Below are 18,182 nucleotides of genomic sequence, written 5' to 3' on the forward strand. Positions count from 1 at the left end.
CTGTATTACTGCTTTTTCAAGAACCAGTCAAACTATGAAAATCAGCTATCAAAAACCCTCAGCAGTTAGATAGACATTTACACTAGAATAGGTCAGTTCCTATTAACCTTCTGCCACTATTGCTTTTATGTTGTAAAATGGCTAAAATATTTAAGGCTTTTGGTACCAGGCTTGGTAAGATAATCAGTGACAACTGTTACCAGATGTTTGATATTTAACTGTGGAATTCATAGTGGAAAGTAGTTGATAATTTAAAGTTTGCTTACTTTAATTTAAAATGGAGAAAAACTGTTCAAAAAAAGCTCTCCTTAGGGAATAACTGCATAGAACACAGGCTGTTGAAAATGGTAAACATTTTTGGTATGAAAAGCAAAGATCAACAGAGAATGCTTCTACCAAGGTATATAAAGAGTGAAAAGCATGTAGTAACTGACTTCTCTTAAAAGGTTTCGCAACTCAAAAGGACAAGAAGCATAAATCTAAAAATCTGTTTAAAGTGTTAATTAATAGCAAAAATGTAAATGTAGCCTAAACCAAAGCCAGCTTAATTTGGAATTCTGCATGTGGTAAGGAGGAAATCTAATACTATAAAAAAAGCACCTAAAAGTTGGACCTAATCTATGTTTAAGCTGCTGCTTTTAAAAAAACTCAGCTTTTAGGAGAAGATTAAAAACATGTGGAAGGGAGGTGGTGACATGGACAAATTTGAAGTAATGAAGCCTACATAATTTAGCTGTGGACAGCAGTTAATAGACTATTTCTAGGTACAAGTATGTACATGTCAACAGTCCTGTGTCATACACATTTAATAGGAATTTGTTGAGAGAACTTCAAAATGTTAGTGCTTTGTAGTATACTTTTGAACTGTAAATGAAATGACTGGAGTGTTGGCTAAGGAAAAAAGAAAAGATAAGATGTTGAGAAAAATGCTTTTTCTATTAAAGAATTATATTAATTTCACGTGCATGGGAGAACTAGCTCAAATCAATGAGAGAAGGATATAAATTCACATTTCATTGATTTACAGATCATAAGTTTGGTGGATAAATCTGAGTGAGCTACATAGATAATGTTCATTGTCCCTTGAGGCTCTTATTTAAAAAAAATGTTTGAAAGTAGCTGTTAGTTCCAATCCATGTTAGCTTTACAATTCCATTTTAGAACGATTTCTGAAATGGGATTCTAACTGCTGTCACGCAAGGATACAGTTAGACTGTATAGGAACAAAAATGTCTCAGTGCTTTCTCACATTTTGCAATGAACTTCTCTAATCCAGAATAGTTTTGCCTCTAAGATAGCAGAATTTAGCAAATAGAACTCAATTTCAGGAATGTTTGGGTTTGTGTTTTTTTACTGTCTCTTTTTTTATCTACTATTGTTGTTCTGCTTTGGCCTTGTATTTTCATGAAGAGAGAATGCAGTGTGACAAACTTCTCACTTGTATTTAGCTACAAATAGATATCTGACCTGAGGCTGATATAGCTCTTTGCCTGGCTAAAATACTTTGGAAGTTTTCTAACTTAGGTAATTTTTTTTTTTGTTTCTAAGAACTTGATGCTGTCTTATTTTGCATTTTTTTTCCTATTGTCTGTTTTTCACTTTTTTTCTAAAAAAAGAAACATATCTGCTGAGTTGAAAAAGTGTTAATTTGTTTATGTATATAAGCAGAATATAAATTGAGTGTTATTCCTGAAAATTAAGTGAACATCTACTAAATCAGGTGCAGTAAGTTAATGTTTTAAACATTGGAAATTTTAATAAGCAATGTGGCTCTCCAGTCTTAAAGATGACTTACTCTTCTTGCCCCCAGCCCAGTACACGAAGTACATCACAGGATTATGTAATTCATGTTTGCTGGGAATACATACAGTGTGTTAAGGGATTGATTTAAAGATTCCTGAGAAGCACTGACACAGCACTCAGCTGGATTTCAGTACCTAGGTTTTATTTTTCTTGTGACTTGTTTAAAAAATAAAGCATCAACCAAACCCAAAAATCCAAACAAAACAACCCCACAAAACATCCCCATTCCAACTAACCACTAACACAGGTCTTACAAAACAGCTCCTGAACACAGCCCCCAGATAATCTAGTGTGCTTTGTATGATGTGAATAGTTGTTGTTGGCAATAATCTAAGCAATATGTTAATTTGGATGTTTTCATATTAGACTACAGGGGATAATTTTAGAAGTGATAAGTAATCAGAATGTATTTGTATTTTCTGTAACAGCAGAGTCTTCACAGGTGCTTAGTGTGGGCCAGGTTGCTTTGGCTTGGCTTATAGTTTTTTTGCTTTTGAGTTGTTTTAACTAAGTACTGTGGGAGCTTTTTATTTTCTTCTTTTGTTTTTAGTTCTCTTTTTTCATATGAATGTGAATTTTTAGTTATGCTCTACAAACTTTTAATACATAAATAGCTAAGAAGTGGGACAGATGAATTTAAATTCTGTATTTTTAAAAGTCTTTAACTTAGGCAAAGGTTTAACTTTTTTTGAATTCTTCTTTAAAAATCTTCCAATATACTTTAAAGCATATTAGACCAATGAACAACAATTAATAAAACAAAATAGGCCATATAAGAAAATATGATTATTGTATATACTGGATGTCATTACCTTTGTAGTTTAAGGCAGCTATAGTTGATAGAAATGTATTTCTATCTTCTATGTTAAAAGTGAAGGTAAGTTACATTGAACCCATGTGCAATCTCTTAAGAGTCTTCTTTTTTTTTGTTTGTTTTTGCAAGTACTTCCATCAGGAAATACACAGTATATTCTGCTTGTGTAAAAAGCTCTAAAAAAATCCACAGTAGTACAAAGCACTGTGTTTAAAAAAGCAGTAATTGCATGTGTCAAGGAAGTGGATGTATCTGTACAGGCGCATGTATTTGATCCTAACTGAGTGCAGAGCACTCAATGTATTGGCAACTAAAATTTGCTTATTACATTTGTATTGTGATAAGGGAGCCCTGGAATTATGAACCCCTCAATCCATAATAATTGCCAGTCTGCCCAATTTCTAAAAATATTTCTTGGTTTCTTCAGAGAAAATTATATAGGTATCTTAGCTCATGTGTTTTGTCTTTTGATCAAATCAATTTTTAAGCTAGGTTATATTTTTGTAATTGAATTGAACAGAATATGGAAGGTGTGGTTAGGGGTTGTTGTACATAAGTTACTTAACTGTGGTGCGGTGTAACAAAAATAAGATGGGAAAGCTCAAAGTTCCTAATGTGAAAATGTTTCCTTAAAAAACAGTTTTATTAAAATCCCCCTTTTAGTCATATTTATTCATATGCCTTTAGGCTACTTCTTCCTTTTGGTGTTGATTTTTATCAGTACTTTATTTTCAGAAATAGCTCAGAAGTAGTTTGGATCATTGAGTAATGCTTCTGTAGAAGCATTGCTTTCTTAAAATAGACAGGATTGTTCTAGACATGACAATGCCACAGCTAATCCCAATTAGTGCTTCCCTCCTACTCCTGATTAAATGACCTCTCTTCAGACCTAGTTACTCTTAAAGAATTTTGGGCAGTGAAACTGATGTCTTCTCCATCTGCTTTTTGGCGAGTTGGGGTATTTTGTAAGTGGTTGGGGAAGATATTAGGAAGAGATAAGCTAAAGGTAGATCAGTCTTTTAAGAATTACGGCTTTTAAGAATCTATGCAGATGTAATACAGTCAGTGCTCCATGAAGCTTGACTATTGGGCTCTATGCATATTTTTCAGGTATTTAAACAATTCCCATTCTTTGAATTCTACAAATATGAGAGTACCTGTGTTTGTGGCACTTGAAATTAATGGCTACAGCAGAATACAGACTTTGGTTTGCTAAGGTGCCCCTTGCTATTCAGCAGATAAACAGTTTTGTGTTGCCTTCTTAAAAGATAGCCATGTCATTTCCTACCAAAGGTAGGAGGAATAAACACCTTCAAGACATAAAGTCATGATGTGCTATTAGAGTTCCTGAAACATATCTTCTTGTAACACGGTATTGCATTCTTGTCCCTAAAGGCTTTTGCTTTTTTAGATTTATTTTTTTTCTAGTGCTTTATCACATTAGTAAAAAAATTCATATTGAACGCATGAATGATTCTGCAGACAGTATTTTTTCTTCTTGTTGCCACTGTCACAGAAAAAAAAGCTATTTGCAAGACACACAGCTCTGCATTAGTCAGTGTTTGCACTCACAGGGAACATGCTGTCCAGCCCCACTTTTTAAGTGTGTACTTATGGTTTATTACCACTAAGTTGTGTTAATAACCTCACCCTGCCAAAACTTGAGCTATTGTAAGATGAGGGACAAATTCAGGCTCTATTTCTGTTAGGTTATTTTTCTCCTCGTATCCAAGGCCTGCTTAATGCAGTATGTAGTTGTTCTGACAGAATCAGTTTAGAGAGAGTATAAGTGGCCTTTCCTTTTTCCTGCCCCCAAGCATGAAAATTTCCTGCTCCCCTCGTTTAGCCTTTTGTAAAGGGCTTGCCATAGGCTTGCTAATATTTTCAGTTAGAGGAAAGTATACTATTCCTTTGCAGCAGTTTTCATGTCAGTTAAACCTTTCCTACTTTTTTTTTTTCCCCAGATGACATTAAAATAGTTCTTACTGAGTGTGAAGATTTAACTTAATCTGTTACTACTCTGTGTGGGATTTCAGAGTAAATGTGAAATTATTGGAAATGTTTCAGAAATATCACATCTTTTTCTTACAACCTTCTGTTAGTGTTTTAGAGTTACTCTGTTTTTACTAGGGTGATGTTCCCTGGTAGCATACTTTCATATAGGATCATGCTATATATGCAACTTGCAACTCTAGCAGTATAACACTGTTAAAATAATGATGTAGTTACACACTATGATTATTTTGCTTAAGAAGATGACACATTATACATGATTACAGAACTGTTTCAGGTTGCTTTTAATATTTTAACCTTTTCTTTAGTTTACTTTCATAAACTGGTACCTAATCAGTGTGTTGAATAACATTATTATGCTGCTTTTATCTGTATATATTTTGCTTTTTAAAAATTGAAGGAAACAAACTTTTTTAAAAAAGGGAAAAAAAAGCTTAGCATGTTTTTATTTAGAAAATGATAATATAAATATTTCTAATCTTCATCTTGGACGTTATGAATATAAAATGTGTATAGCTTTGTACATAATAAGAATGCTTTTTGGTCTTTGTGTTCCCAGTTTTGTGTATGCTTAAACCATGTGTAAGGTCTGTGGCAGCAGTGCACTTGCCTGCTGTTTTAAGATTCAGTCTTACTGTGCTGAAGAAGAGAAGCATGTAGTAGTCATTGTGTGTCTTTCATTGGTCATTCCTTTGATACTCTGCAACCATTCAATTTTGTGAACACTGGTTTTGTGCTTTTCTAGAGAGCAGAGCTTGCAAAAGATGCTTTTACAGTCATTGGTCTCCCTCTAGTGGGAAGAGGGCACTTCTGAGCTGATTTCTTTAATGTGACTGGTGACAAGTCTTATTCCTCTGGCAGTAGTTTCTATGTTTAGCTTGAGTCAGAAGCAATGGATTTGAAGACTGCCTGTTCATCCTTTGATCTCGTGAACATTTGAATAGTGTTTCTGTTATGATGCTGGCATAAATTGATGCAGAAGTGAATTTACTGACTTGATAAAGTTGTTCTTTCATGCTTTTTGTAAATTTAGTTTACCATTTAACTTTTTAAAAGCAGTGTTATTCAACTATCTGATGGGGAATTTTAATAAGGCATCCATGTAAATTCATATTCTGCACACAGGTTCTACCTGCACAGTAGCTTTATTTATTACAAAATTTTATTCAAGTATCAGGGATTCATTTAAGCTGGCTTTTGATACCATTTTATAAGGAGAGTTTCTCTGCTTAGGTAGGGAAAAAACACTGATGTGTAGTGTGATCATTTCAGCAGTACGAGTAAGCAGTGCAAGTGCCCAGTTCAGCCTGAGTGCATAGAAGTGAGTCAATTGTTTTTTCAGTGTCTCTTTGGACCAGGCTCTGTTTGTACTGTTCATGTGTGCTGCATGTATGAACATCTGATGGTCAGGAAGATTCATTTTTTTAGGAAAAAAAAGTTCCAAAAATTAAGTAAAACTGTCCAAAAGGCAAACTGCCCCCCAGCCCAGAAAGCAAACCTCCCCCCAGTTTCATTTAATTTTAGACACAAATTAAACACTCTGACTTTCCTCAGGTTGGTACCAGCAATTACCCTTGGGTACTATAAACGTCACATGAAGAGAAAGCCCTGGTTCATGTCTTTTTGCCTGTTCTGTGTATGAATATTTCTTAAACTGGGCAATTGAAAATTATTTCATTGGAAAATTAAATAGTAACTTGAGATATTCTACGATTCGAATTATATGTTCATGGAAAGGACTTTGCAAAATCAATAGCCTATAGTAAAATTATAGCATGTTTTAAGAAATTAACATTCTGACATGTAAATATATGCTGCAAAATCATAGTGTGTGTAAATGCTTCCAGCAGCCTCCTGCAAAAAACTTGCATGTTTGTAGTCTTCGTGACAGTAATTGAGTGACTGATGTAACTTATATGAACTCTTACAGACTTAGACCTTAGTTTTGTAGTTTTGATCACTTTTACGATGTTAGTTAAAGTACTAACTAAAGTACTAACACTGTGACATCTTAGATTTTCGAAATAGACTGACTGCAGTGTTTTTAGAGCAGTATTTCTATTCAAGTCATAGTCACAAGGGTAAAAGCTTAATGTCATTGACTTTATTTGGAGTTGGTTTGCTCTTTTACATTACTGAATGCTTAGATTTTTTTTAGAAAGAAAAATTACAACTTGAGGTTTCCTTGTAGAGCTTTCATGTTGTGTTTTGGGCACATAACACATAACATGGGATTTTGTACTGGCTGCAATGGTGCTATGTTGTGGTCATCATTTATACTCAGAGGTCCTTAAACAGAGTATGATGTCAGACAAGTGATTCACGTGATTCTGTTGGAGCTGCTGTGATGTCAGTGGGATAAAGAAAAGGCTCCTGCAGATAATTGATCCAAGACCCCTAAATTCTCTGTAGGATTTCAAGTGTAATGGTTCCTCTGACATTAAATTGCATCAATCAATCAATCAGTCCAATAATCCAGTAAATCAATCCAGCTGAAAGGTGGTGCTGCTTTTTTTTTTTTGGTGTTGATTTGCTTTTTTAAAAATAATTTGTTGTAAATATATTGCCTTGTATTTTGTGATTTGACCTCTTCAGTGTGAGCAGCATAGCTCATTTTTAACTTCTCACCATTCTTCATTACAGTGTATGCATTCTCTAAAAGGTGAAAAAAAGGGCTGCAGGTACTAGCCATTAATCAAAGGTGAATGTTTTAGGTGTGGGAAGGTTTTGAAAAGGTTGGTAGGGAGTTCTGGATGGTATGGAAAAGGAAGATGAAACATAAAAAGTTATGCTGACCATTGCCAAGCTGCAAGGTGTCACGTCTGGAAATAGTCTTGGATTGTATTTTTCAAGTCTGCTGGATCTCTCTACCTTCAGTATGTTTGAAAAATGTCTTGTATGTGCTAATCATAGGAAGGGATGTCTGTACCATTCCATTAACCAGACTGTGCTCAGCAATGTTTTACCGCTGTTGTAAAAATCCACTAGAAGTAAGAAATATGTAGGGAAAGCATGCTGTTCTTCATTGTTGAATGTGGGGATTTTTGCCATGATTTTCTGTTATAAAAATGAGAATTTAGAAACATTATGACTGTTCCATTCTCAAATGAAAGATTATTAGTCCTTTTGCAGTGGAAATTTATTTATTTAATGGATTTTAAACCTGTTTCAGGGATGACCCCAGACAAGATCTTTGCATATCCTTTAGGTAGAGCTTATAATAGCTTTATGAGGACAGTGTTGCATGGAATTACTATAAAATTATTTTAAAAATAATCAGTCTTAAATCTTTTGCCATTTTAGAACAGTAAAGATTTCGAAACCCCCATATTTCTTCTTGTTCTCTACCTCAAGTTACATCAAGATTTGCAAAATGGAATTTTGATTCTAGGGAGATTTACCTTACAACTCATTGAATTTTTGTTGTTTCATTTTACTAATCAGACTCCTAGTAGTTACAGGAATTTTTGTTTTGATAACTTCTTTTGCAGCAGTAAAGCTGATTTAAGTAATTTCTGGTTGCTTACTCTTGACCCTTGTGGTGCAGTTTGCTTCCCACTTCCACCCTTATGGCTGTTGCAACTCTAGGGAGGGAGATGGGGGAGCTGCATTTGTAATGGGATTAAAAATAACATTAAAATTGTTGAGTGTTTTTAAACCAGTTCATTAAAATGATTCATGCTCTTGCTGTGCTTTTTTTATTCCTCTGTTAAGAAGGTGGAAGAAAATTGTAATATTGGTAGATGTACCAGACAAGATAAATTATTTAAAGCAATGACTACACAAAGTAATTATCTCTTTTGTAAGAGGGGTTGTACATTTATTTGATGTGCTTATTATATTCTTCCCCTTTAGACTCCTTCTAAACACAGTTGACTTTACCTGTAAAATAGTCTAAGAGCACTCATTTTAAATTTTACAGGCTCTCAAACCACTGTAACCAGTGTATGGGACTAGGGATTGCTGCATCTAAATTGAAGTACTAAGAATTCAGTAAAATAACAAGTCGTCTCTAAAAATTAATCCTTTTTTTTTTTTCTTTAAAAACTGTAGGCTTTAGTTGTATCTAAACAAGTTTATTAGGTGAGAATCTGTTAAGTATGGAACTTTTACATTTTAGTACCATGTCCCTTTAGAATAACTAGCAAAGCAGCATCAATTGTAATGCTGTTTGTGGAGAGAATTTTTTTCAGGCTATTAATTCCTTTTAATATATGTTACCTTTGGCAGCCTGTTTGAACTGTTTGTACAGTTTGTATATATAATGTATCAGATTAAATTCTTTTGAAGGCACTTGGGTTACAACAGTTATACCAAAGTGGTGTTTAGAGAAAACACAGATATGCATTGAAATAGACTTTTTACTATACTAGGCTTTCAAAACAGGGGCAAGTAATTAGTCTCTACTGCACTCGGGGAGGACAAGCAGTTATAGAGTGTGTTGTTGCTGCTGGTTATGTAGCAAGTTTTACTTGGAATACTGACTTTAATTAAAATATCCTGCCCTTGTTACACCAAGGGTTTGTATTTTTGGTTGCAAGAAACTGATAGCTCTTAAAAAATAAAGACCTTATGAAACTTGTGGGTTATCTTTTCCAATGCTGTTTTTTAAAAAAAAAGATGACACGTTCATGATCCCTTGAAATTCTTCTTTATATTAAGACATAAAAAAGCCATTCAGAGTTTAAACGGTCGTAATATATTAATCCTTTTCTTTTATGTAGCATATATAACAAAAACTAAAGTCTACATGCTGGTATAGTGTGTAGCAAGTGAGTGAGTCATCAGATACATTTGCCACTCCTCAGTTCAATACTACTTACCCCTCAACCCCATCCCCCCCGCCAAAAAAAAAAAAAAAATCATAATGCTCAAACTTCTGTTTAGTTGCTTGTAAAAGTGAGGCTTAATTATACTTGTGAACAGTGTATCTTGACAATTAATGACTACAACCAGTCCTCATTATATTTTATTGTACTTAAAACATTGTTTGTTAGGTTGGAATTTGGTCAGTAGGGGTTCTTCGTAAAGTCTGGCTGATGTGTTTCTCTTGATGTAACAGTACAGTCTTGTTATTTCAGGGCATTGAGCTTTGTTTAAAAATGAATAGATGAAGTTGTGCTTTAATCTTCCAAATCTAGAGTAGAAAGACAACTTGTACCTTAGTAGCTACACAAACACTCCTAAGTCATGCTGTAGTTAGGTATGTTGGTCAGTCTGTCTTGACCTTGTTTTACATTTTGATTCGTATCGCTGTCGTGGTTAATAATAAGCTGAGCTTTATCATACTTCAGTATCAGAAAAAAGGTGGCATATTATCTCAGTATGTGTGATTTACTTTAGTGTTACTTATTTTTTCCAAGAAAAATAGTTATATTGAAAGAAACCCCCATTTTTAGGCTTATTTAAGATAACTTGACTTTAAATGACTGTTTTGTTGCAGTGGAGATGGCATTCAGCTGTCCATTGCCTTAGAACAATATGGACATTACTGTAATTAGATGACGAATGCAATACTTGACCATGGTTTCCCATCTTGTATTTGTCAGTTTTCTGACAAAGGAGTCTGTTTTGGGTATTGTCATTATCCTCTGTCTTAGCTTCCATAAATCCCACAGTGGTTACGTGAGCTTCCTTGAGCTGTGTGGGACGTTCTGTATGTTCTAGCTAAGAGAATGTCATGTAGTAACCGGCTCTAAATCAGAATTTTGTTTTGTTTTGTTTCTCCTTTTGCTTGCAATGTCTTTACTGTGGTTTGCTACTGTAGTGTAACTATCTGGAAAAATGCAAGGTCTTCTTTTTAAGTAAAAGCAAATACAAAGAGAAATAAAAGTTCTTTTTTTCTAAGCTAGACAGTCAGTGGTTTGTTTGCCTAAAGGAAATAGCAAAAGATAGGAAATAATGTGTTTATTCTGCACTCTGAAGTATTTGGTAGTCTCTGAGTAACTGAATGCTTGTGCCCAAACAAACTCCTTATTGACCCCTTATTAATATATGAACTGTGCGTAGCAATATTCAATATATATTTATTTATGTATACTATAAATGGGCTAGTTATACATTTTAAGGAAGAGAAGAAATCTAATGGCCATATTTTGGCATTAATTCAAATAGCATGTTTTACTTCTGAAGAATCACATTCTTAAATGGCATCTATTTGCATTTTTTATTTTAAAGGAAAATATTCAAGCATCAGAACATTTTAAAAGGGAAAATAATGACTTGAAGAAGAAGCATGATGAGGCTGCTTCAAAAGTTCTCCAGCTTGAAGAAGATATCATGACTGTTACTCAGAAAGCCATTGCAAAAGAAACTGAGTTAGACAGGTACTTAGTCTTGTATTCCTTCCCTTCCTTATTTTACTTTTTTTCCCCAAAGGTGTTTTTTTAAACTAACAATATTTATTATATGCATGGATTTTCTGTATTAATAGTACTGTACCATTAATTCTTCATTGTTTTAGTCTGAAGGACAAACTGAAGAAAGTGATGCTTGAGAAGGAGCAACTTGAATGTGTGTTAAAGACAGAAAAGGATGAAAAGGAACTTTATAAGGTAACTTTATTATATGTACCCGTATACACTGGAATGAAGTGGTTTGAAGTAAAGGTAATAAGGTTTTATGGAGAAGTCTAATAAATTGAATTTGTTAAGGAAAAAAAGGAAATGGGCAACTTCTGTAAACATATCTTTAAGATAGTTATAGATGTTCTCGTATAAAAATGAATGAGGAAAACAGCATCTGAATTCAACCATGCTATGAAAAGGTTTCTAAGAAGGAGATTGAATCACTAATTTCTTAAAGCTGAGACACAGTAACAAAAAATAATAGATTCTAGTGAGAAAATTCTTCAGTTATACAGTGCATCACCCAGTAACTGATCATCTTTAACACACTTTTTCATAACTAAAATACTTTAGTCATTTAAATTCTCTCTCCAGACTTTGTTTTCTAGATCCCTCTTCTTGAGCCTTGCGTATAACTCTGAGAAGCTTTAGTAGATTCTCTGTTGCATTGGTTTTTACTAGCATGGCTGATTTCTTTTGCTGGTATTGAGAGACACCCATATATAGAATAAAATACACTGCCACCCTCCCTCCCCGCAAAGCAGAAAAAACATTATATGCTAAAATAATGAAATCCTTAGGTTGCGTGAAACAGATCAAGTGTATTTAAAAAAATTATTTCTGTTCCTAGATTATAAAATCTCAAAGCATCTTTTATAAGCATGGAATACTTCTGTAAATAACACACATCTTCTGGTCTGAGTGGAAAACACCTGAGTGCAGGAGCTATTTTGCATTATTGTAGGCAGAGTTGTTAGAAGTAGTTTGCTGCCATTGAAAATTAATACCCTTGATGTAGACCTGTTTGCTTAGATGACTATGGGCTAATAGAAGTTTAATTTCTCTTTAGTTTTCTTCAAGTCATTTCTCTTTTGCTTGTCCTTAGTTGTCAATCATTTGTGAAGAGAGGAGTGAGTCTTGAATAACTTAATGTGATGTCGAGAGAAATTAGGGCTTTAACCTCTAGCTTGTAGAGTGGAGCTGTTGTTAGGTGACCATGCTGAAAGAATTCTAGCCAGAAATTTTGGGCTAGAGGGCAGTGATAATATCAAATATTTAATTTTTCTCTTTACCAATTCTAATCTGCCTCAAGTTAGAATAGATTAGAATTTAGTGAGCACATAAATAGATAGGTGAACAGTAGTTCTAACGTGGAAGAAGTTTGACATGTTTTAGCATCATTGCAGATACACTTGAAGAATACAGAAATAGAAAACACCAAACTAGTAAAAGAAATCCAGACGTTTAAGAATTTGGATGCAAACAGAGAAAACATGATATCGTATTATAAAGAGGAGGTTGGCAGATTACAGCTATTAATAGCTGAAAAAGAAAATGTGAAGAAAGCTATTTTGCAGTCCTCGTCAAACAAGGTAAGCAGTACTCAATATAATTGGCCTGATTTGAATAAACATATCTAATGTTGTATGTTCTTGATAAAAGAAAGGAAGAAGTGGAAGAAATCACCAGGGTATAGGCTAAGAGGCATGAGGATTATGATATTCTCAGTAGATGCAGAAAATGGTGAAAAGATTGAGATCTGTTCTAGTTTTGCGCCTTCTGAGCTTGTGGAGGTCTCACATGGTGAACTGAGATTAGCTGTGCATGGAAAGGTAATTTTTGAGTTCAGTAAAAGTGGTGTGCTCCTGCATTGCTTTTAGCTTCATGAAAAATGAAAGGAGGTTGAGGAGAAAGTTTGTAATGTAGCTGTGTTGAGACTGTAGAGAATGATGGAGAAGAAAAGAGCTATGGAATGATTGCTGAAGGGCTTGTTAGTTGAATGTGCTGTTGAGCTACAATGCTGACTGAGAACTCTGCAGTGACAGTCGGGTTTTGAAGGAAGAGGTGCCTTAGTGTGCCCTGTGGCAGCGCTGTGGTTATTTAGCAAGCAGTGTGGTGTAACAGGAGAGTGAAATTGCTGAAGAACTCATATTTATGGTGTGTGTGGTCCATGTCGGGCTACTTCAGACTTAATTTTAGTTGGGTGCTATGGATGCCCATACTGATTTTGTGTAGGTTTTGGTAGCTGAGTGGCTTCTGTGAGACACTGCCAGAAGCTTCCCCTGAGAGCCAATACCAGCCAATGCCTGACAGAGCCAATGGACCCATCACTGGCCAAGGCTGAGCCTGGGGGTGATGATGGTAGCACTCTGGGATAACAGATTAAAGAAGGCTATGGGAGAGGAGGAAACTCTCTGTGTGAAAGTGCACCTGAAGAGAAGAGTGAACGCATGAGAGACAGAACTCTGCAGACATCGGAGTCAGTGAAGGAGGGCAAAAGGTTCCAGGTGTTGGAGCAGCCCATGGTGAAGACGCTGGTGAGAGAAGCTGCCTCCTGCAGCCTGTGGAGGACCCCATGCTGGAGAAGGAGGATGCGCCTGAAGGAAGCTGTGCCTCTGCGTTGGAGCAGGTTTGCTGGCAGGACCTGTGACCCCACAGGGGACTTGTGCTGGAGCTTTCTGTTCCTGGAGGACTGCACCCCATGGATGGGATCCTACACTGGATCAGTTCATGCAGAGCTGCAGCCCGTGGGAGCGATATGTGTTGGAGAAGTTTGTAGAAGAGTGTTTCCCGTGGGAGGGACCCCTACACTGGAGCAGAGGAAGAGAGTGAGGAGTCCTCCCCCTGAGGAGGAAGGAGCAGCAAAGACAACATGTGATGAACTGACTGCAACCTCCATTCCCCATCCTGGCTGTGCTGCTGGAAGAGAGGAGATAGAGAATTTGGGAATGAAGTTGAACTTGAAAAGAGGAGTTGGGGTCTGGGTGTGTTAAGATTTGGTTTTATTTCTCATTATCCTATTCTGATTTGACTGGTAATAAATTAGATTAATTTTCCCCCCAAGCTGAGTCTGTTTTTGCCCATGACATTAATTGCTAAGTGATCTCTCTGTGTCCTCATCACAACCCAGAAGCCTTCTGTTATATTTTCCCCCTTATCCAACTGGGGAGGGGAATTGTGGAGTGGCTTTGGTGGGCATCTGGCATCCAGCCAGGCTAAACCCACGATAGAATAACCATGAGGTGTTTTTTCCTGATGTACATCATCCTCCATTTCATCCAAAAGGAATGCAATTTCTGTGCCCTGAGATTGTTCTCTGATCTACAGTGTGATAGGCAATAATGAAATTTACTGGGAGTTCTGCTTTACAAATGTGCTCTTGATCCAAATTAGAGAGTCAGTTTAGACATAGCCTTTGAGGCCAGCATGGAAAAGTCAGATTATGCAGGCATCTTTCTGGTCTATCTTGCCAATCTTTTCACCACAAAGCAACTTGGATCTCAAAAGACTAGAAATTGTTTTAAAGTAATATGAGTTATGAATATAATATTGAAGTGGAAAAGTAGTGCTGTTGAGAATGGACATGGAGTTTAAAAAGGGCATACTGTCTAGCTTTAAGTTACATCATGTTTTAATCTCTTTCTTGCTTTTTTGTTTCTGAATGTGTTGAATTACTACTGTGTTTTATTTTGAAGGGAGTGGATATGTGTCAGTACTGAAGCGACCAAATATTTATGTCATTTATTAATCTTAAATTGCTGTTGGTGTTTCTGGTGGGATCATTAATAGTTTTATCTCACACTGTGAAACTGCAGATATTTACTGAAATATGTTACCAATGTATCATGGGCTGTAAAAATAGCTAGGAGACAGGACTTCAGGGCATTTACTTGTCTATCCATCTTCATAAATGGTTACAAAATGTATTAGTATTCCTCTGGACTTATATGAAATTAAAAAAAAAATGGACTAGAGATAGCTGAATTTATGTCTGGACTCAAGAATAAGATGATTATGCCATCAGGGAGTCTAGAGGCAGTGACTACTTTATATAGTAGCTTCTTTTTTTAAAAGAAATAAAATTTTAAAATTATATTTTGTAAGTCTGGCCTTCTTGGAGGAGTGAGAGGCTGGTAGTTCAGCTTGGTCAGTTGGCTCTTGGATTGCCCTGTGTGCTTAGTGCTACATGCTGCAGCTTGCTCTTCATTACTATTTGTTCTCTCTTCCTGCTGGAAAGCTTGTTGTGCAAGATCTTGGGAAATAGAGCTGTGAGAAAAACATCGCAAAGCTGCTTTACAGTGTTTTACATCAACCAGTTGTAGGCACTGTAAAACCTCCTTCTCTGTTGATACTTTCAGTGTGTTTCTGTGGGATGAACTTTGCTTTTGATGCTGGAGTCCTACAGTGATAAGAGCAGAGATGTGGAAAGCAGACTTTTTTTTGGTCATACAATTACAACTGAAGCTGAAATTCCAACAAAAATCCAGAATTGAAACTTCTATTTCATAGTGAAACTATTTCACTACAAAATAAACTTTGCCTTTATTTCACAGTGAAATAAATTTGCACATCAATGCTGGCAGAGAAGACAAGTGGGGAAAGTAGTACTTGTGTACTGACTTCTTGATTTAACAGTTTTGCTAAAGCCACCAGGAAAATGTTGCTTTTTCTTTTAGATGTTTCTAATCCCTATACCAATCTTTATTTAAGCATTCAATTAAAAAATTATGAATTCTCTTCCATCTCTTCTCTTTCCTAGGATGAGGCAAGTATTTTGAAAGAGCAGCTTCGGAAAGCTGAAGATCAGATTCAGGCTAGCAAACAAGAAGCTGTTCTCATGTCAAAGGAGCTGAGTGATGCAGTAAATGTGCGGGACAAGACGATGGCAGATCTTCACAGTGCACGGCTGGAAAATGAAAAATTCAAAAAGCAACTTGCTGAAGCTTTAGCTGAACTCATGAAACTCAAAAATCTGAAAAATGAGCAGGTAAACTTTTAGTATTGAAGTTTGTATTTATAAAAGCTTTACTGGGAATAAAATAGGTTTCTGGATGATTAGTGCAAATAATTATCAAATTTTCTTTCAGCATTCAATCTTAAATTCAAAGTGAAATCAAGTGCATGTTAGCTGATTTGAAAGTTTGGTCAGAAAGGAGGTTTCTGCTTTTACTCACATCTACTTCTCCCCACATTATTGTCACAGAATAATGCAGTATCTATGTTGTTTTGAATCTTCTCTCTGTCTTAATTCTGTTAAAGTGAGCCACAGTGGCATTATATTCATTCAAATACGAAAATATATTAGTAGAAACTTGGGTTGTTTTGTAATGTTCTTTTGTCATCGATTCATTCTGTCTGAATTCTTCTAAGTTCTTCCAATATTGGTAATCAAAGTTAATTTGCCTTAAGTACTTACAAGTATAAAAAAGTAATGGAAACCATAATGGAAACTGTAATGGAAATGTAATGGAAACCATCTTGACCTTAGTCTTGGATATAAGTATAGTGAGCTAATATATGTTTCATCATTTTGATTAAAGTTAGCTTTATCACGGATCTTCAGTGACTGCAACTGTATTGAATTTATTTGCTACTAGGATTACTGTAATGGTGTAACTGTTTGAAGAAAATATATTCAGCTGAACAGAATTAAAATAGTACTGTAATATTACAACACTTGAAAGAACTATTATATTTAAAATGTCAAAGAATTGCATGTTTTTTTCCTTAGAGTTTCAGTTGTATAGAATGTGTTTTGAAATGTGTCAAGAAAGAAGTAGCAAGTCATCTGAATGCCTCAAGTTGCCAGAAAGTATCCGAGCCTGGCCTGTGTCTAGTTGCTGGATGTGGTTCGTGTAGCTTGTGTAGCAGTGTAGTGGCTCAATCAGGAATCAGGAGCTTCAGTACTTATATGGAGCATTATGCTTTTTTAATTGAAAAAAGACTTTTTAGTAAATAGTGGTATTTGAACAAAAGGGAGAACAATTTCTATTTTTTTTTTTTTAAGGAAGCTTCAAACGCAGTGGAACAGGAACTGCGCAGAGAAGTTGAAGATCTGAAGCTTCGTCTACAGATGGCTGCTGACCATTACAAGGAGAAATTCAAAGAATGTCAAAAACTTCAAAAACAAGTAAACAAGTTTACAGAACAGGCAGTAAGTAGAAGGGGATAAATTGCACTTGCTTTTTGGTAACATTTCAAAAACAGTTTAATTTCCTTCTGTGAAAACTAATGCTTTTTAAAAGGATTAAAATGTGTGGTAAGCAATGACACTTCACCATTTTCTTTCACAAACCTAGTTGTGAAATTACTTCTGTGATTCTCTATAGGTAGTTGTCCAAACCAAGCATAGAATTTATAGTAGCTGTTGTAGAAGCCTAGTAGAGTTTAGATGAACCTGTAAGCATTACATTGTTCAAGAAAGAATTTTGAAACTGAGGCTGGGAAAATCCATGATTACTACCTTTGTCCAGTACCACCACAAAAAAGCCCAACAAAAAAACCCAAGCCCAAAAGTGGGGAAATAGAGAACTTGAAATAGGGTTTAAAAGCCAAGTGGGGAAGAAGTCTCCACAACACAGTATGGAGCTGTATTCCATATGTATTTTGTAATCTTACCACTCTTCCAAGATCTGTTTTGTAAATAAATGAATCTTTTTGAATGATGATGTAAGTCTTAGGCCACCTAGTAACTGAACTTGTCAGCCAATTTCAGATTTGAGGGCAGAGTTCTTCAGAATTTTGTAAAAATAAGAGTTGGAGAGGAGCTCAAACAGGGAAGAGGCCTGTGCACAATGGCAAGATGCACAAATATGAATTCTTAAGAAAACCAGATTTAAGTATTTCTCTTATCCGCAGAACATTGCATAAAAAACTCATCTTCTCATCCAGAAGGTCGGTGGTGAATGAGGTGTTGTATCAGAACTTCTATGGCTTTTCCTTAAAAATCTCCCTTATCTTTGGCAATGTTGTACATCTTGCAGCAAACACCAGATTTTATTGCCTTTGCTCCAAAAGTCCAGCAGATATTTTTGATGCAGACTCAGTTTTTCTAATTGAGTATTAGATTTAAGTTTATGAAGTTAAGTGTAACTGGTTCTCTAGAAAATGAGATTTTTCTAATAATTTGCTTAGAAATTATTCTTTCTATGGAAAAAGACCTTCATCAAGTAAGATGATAAAAGTCATAGTCTGAAGCAGTTTCA

The 18,182-nt window shown here is 35.4% G+C and overlaps 1 protein-coding gene across 7 annotated transcripts in view; it reads left to right on the top strand.

Moving 5' to 3' along the window:
• The window catches only part of TAX1BP1 (Tax1 binding protein 1), a 55,683-nt gene that overhangs the window by 22,096 nt on the left and 15,405 nt on the right, over positions 1-18,182 (top strand). For 5 of the 7 annotated variants that reach the window (XM_041466298.1, XM_041466301.1, XM_041466297.1 and 2 more), the window contains exons 6-10: positions 10,808-10,956; positions 11,094-11,184; positions 12,384-12,569; positions 15,737-15,964; positions 16,985-17,131. In XM_041466298.1, the coding sequence (XP_041322232.1) occupies positions 10,808-10,956; positions 11,094-11,184; positions 12,384-12,569; positions 15,737-15,964; positions 16,985-17,131 (801 nt within the window). The remainder of the gene's footprint in view (positions 1-10,807; positions 10,957-11,093; positions 11,185-12,383; positions 12,570-15,736; positions 15,965-16,984; positions 17,132-18,182) is intronic. The other 2 variants (XM_041466302.1, XM_041466304.1) reach the window with 1 other exon arrangement.

This window comes from Pyrgilauda ruficollis, unplaced genomic scaffold (genome assembly GCF_017590135.1).
Source record: "Pyrgilauda ruficollis isolate IOZ18807 unplaced genomic scaffold, ASM1759013v1 scaffold2, whole genome shotgun sequence".
Classification (NCBI taxonomy): domain Eukaryota; kingdom Metazoa; phylum Chordata; class Aves; order Passeriformes; family Passeridae; genus Pyrgilauda; species Pyrgilauda ruficollis.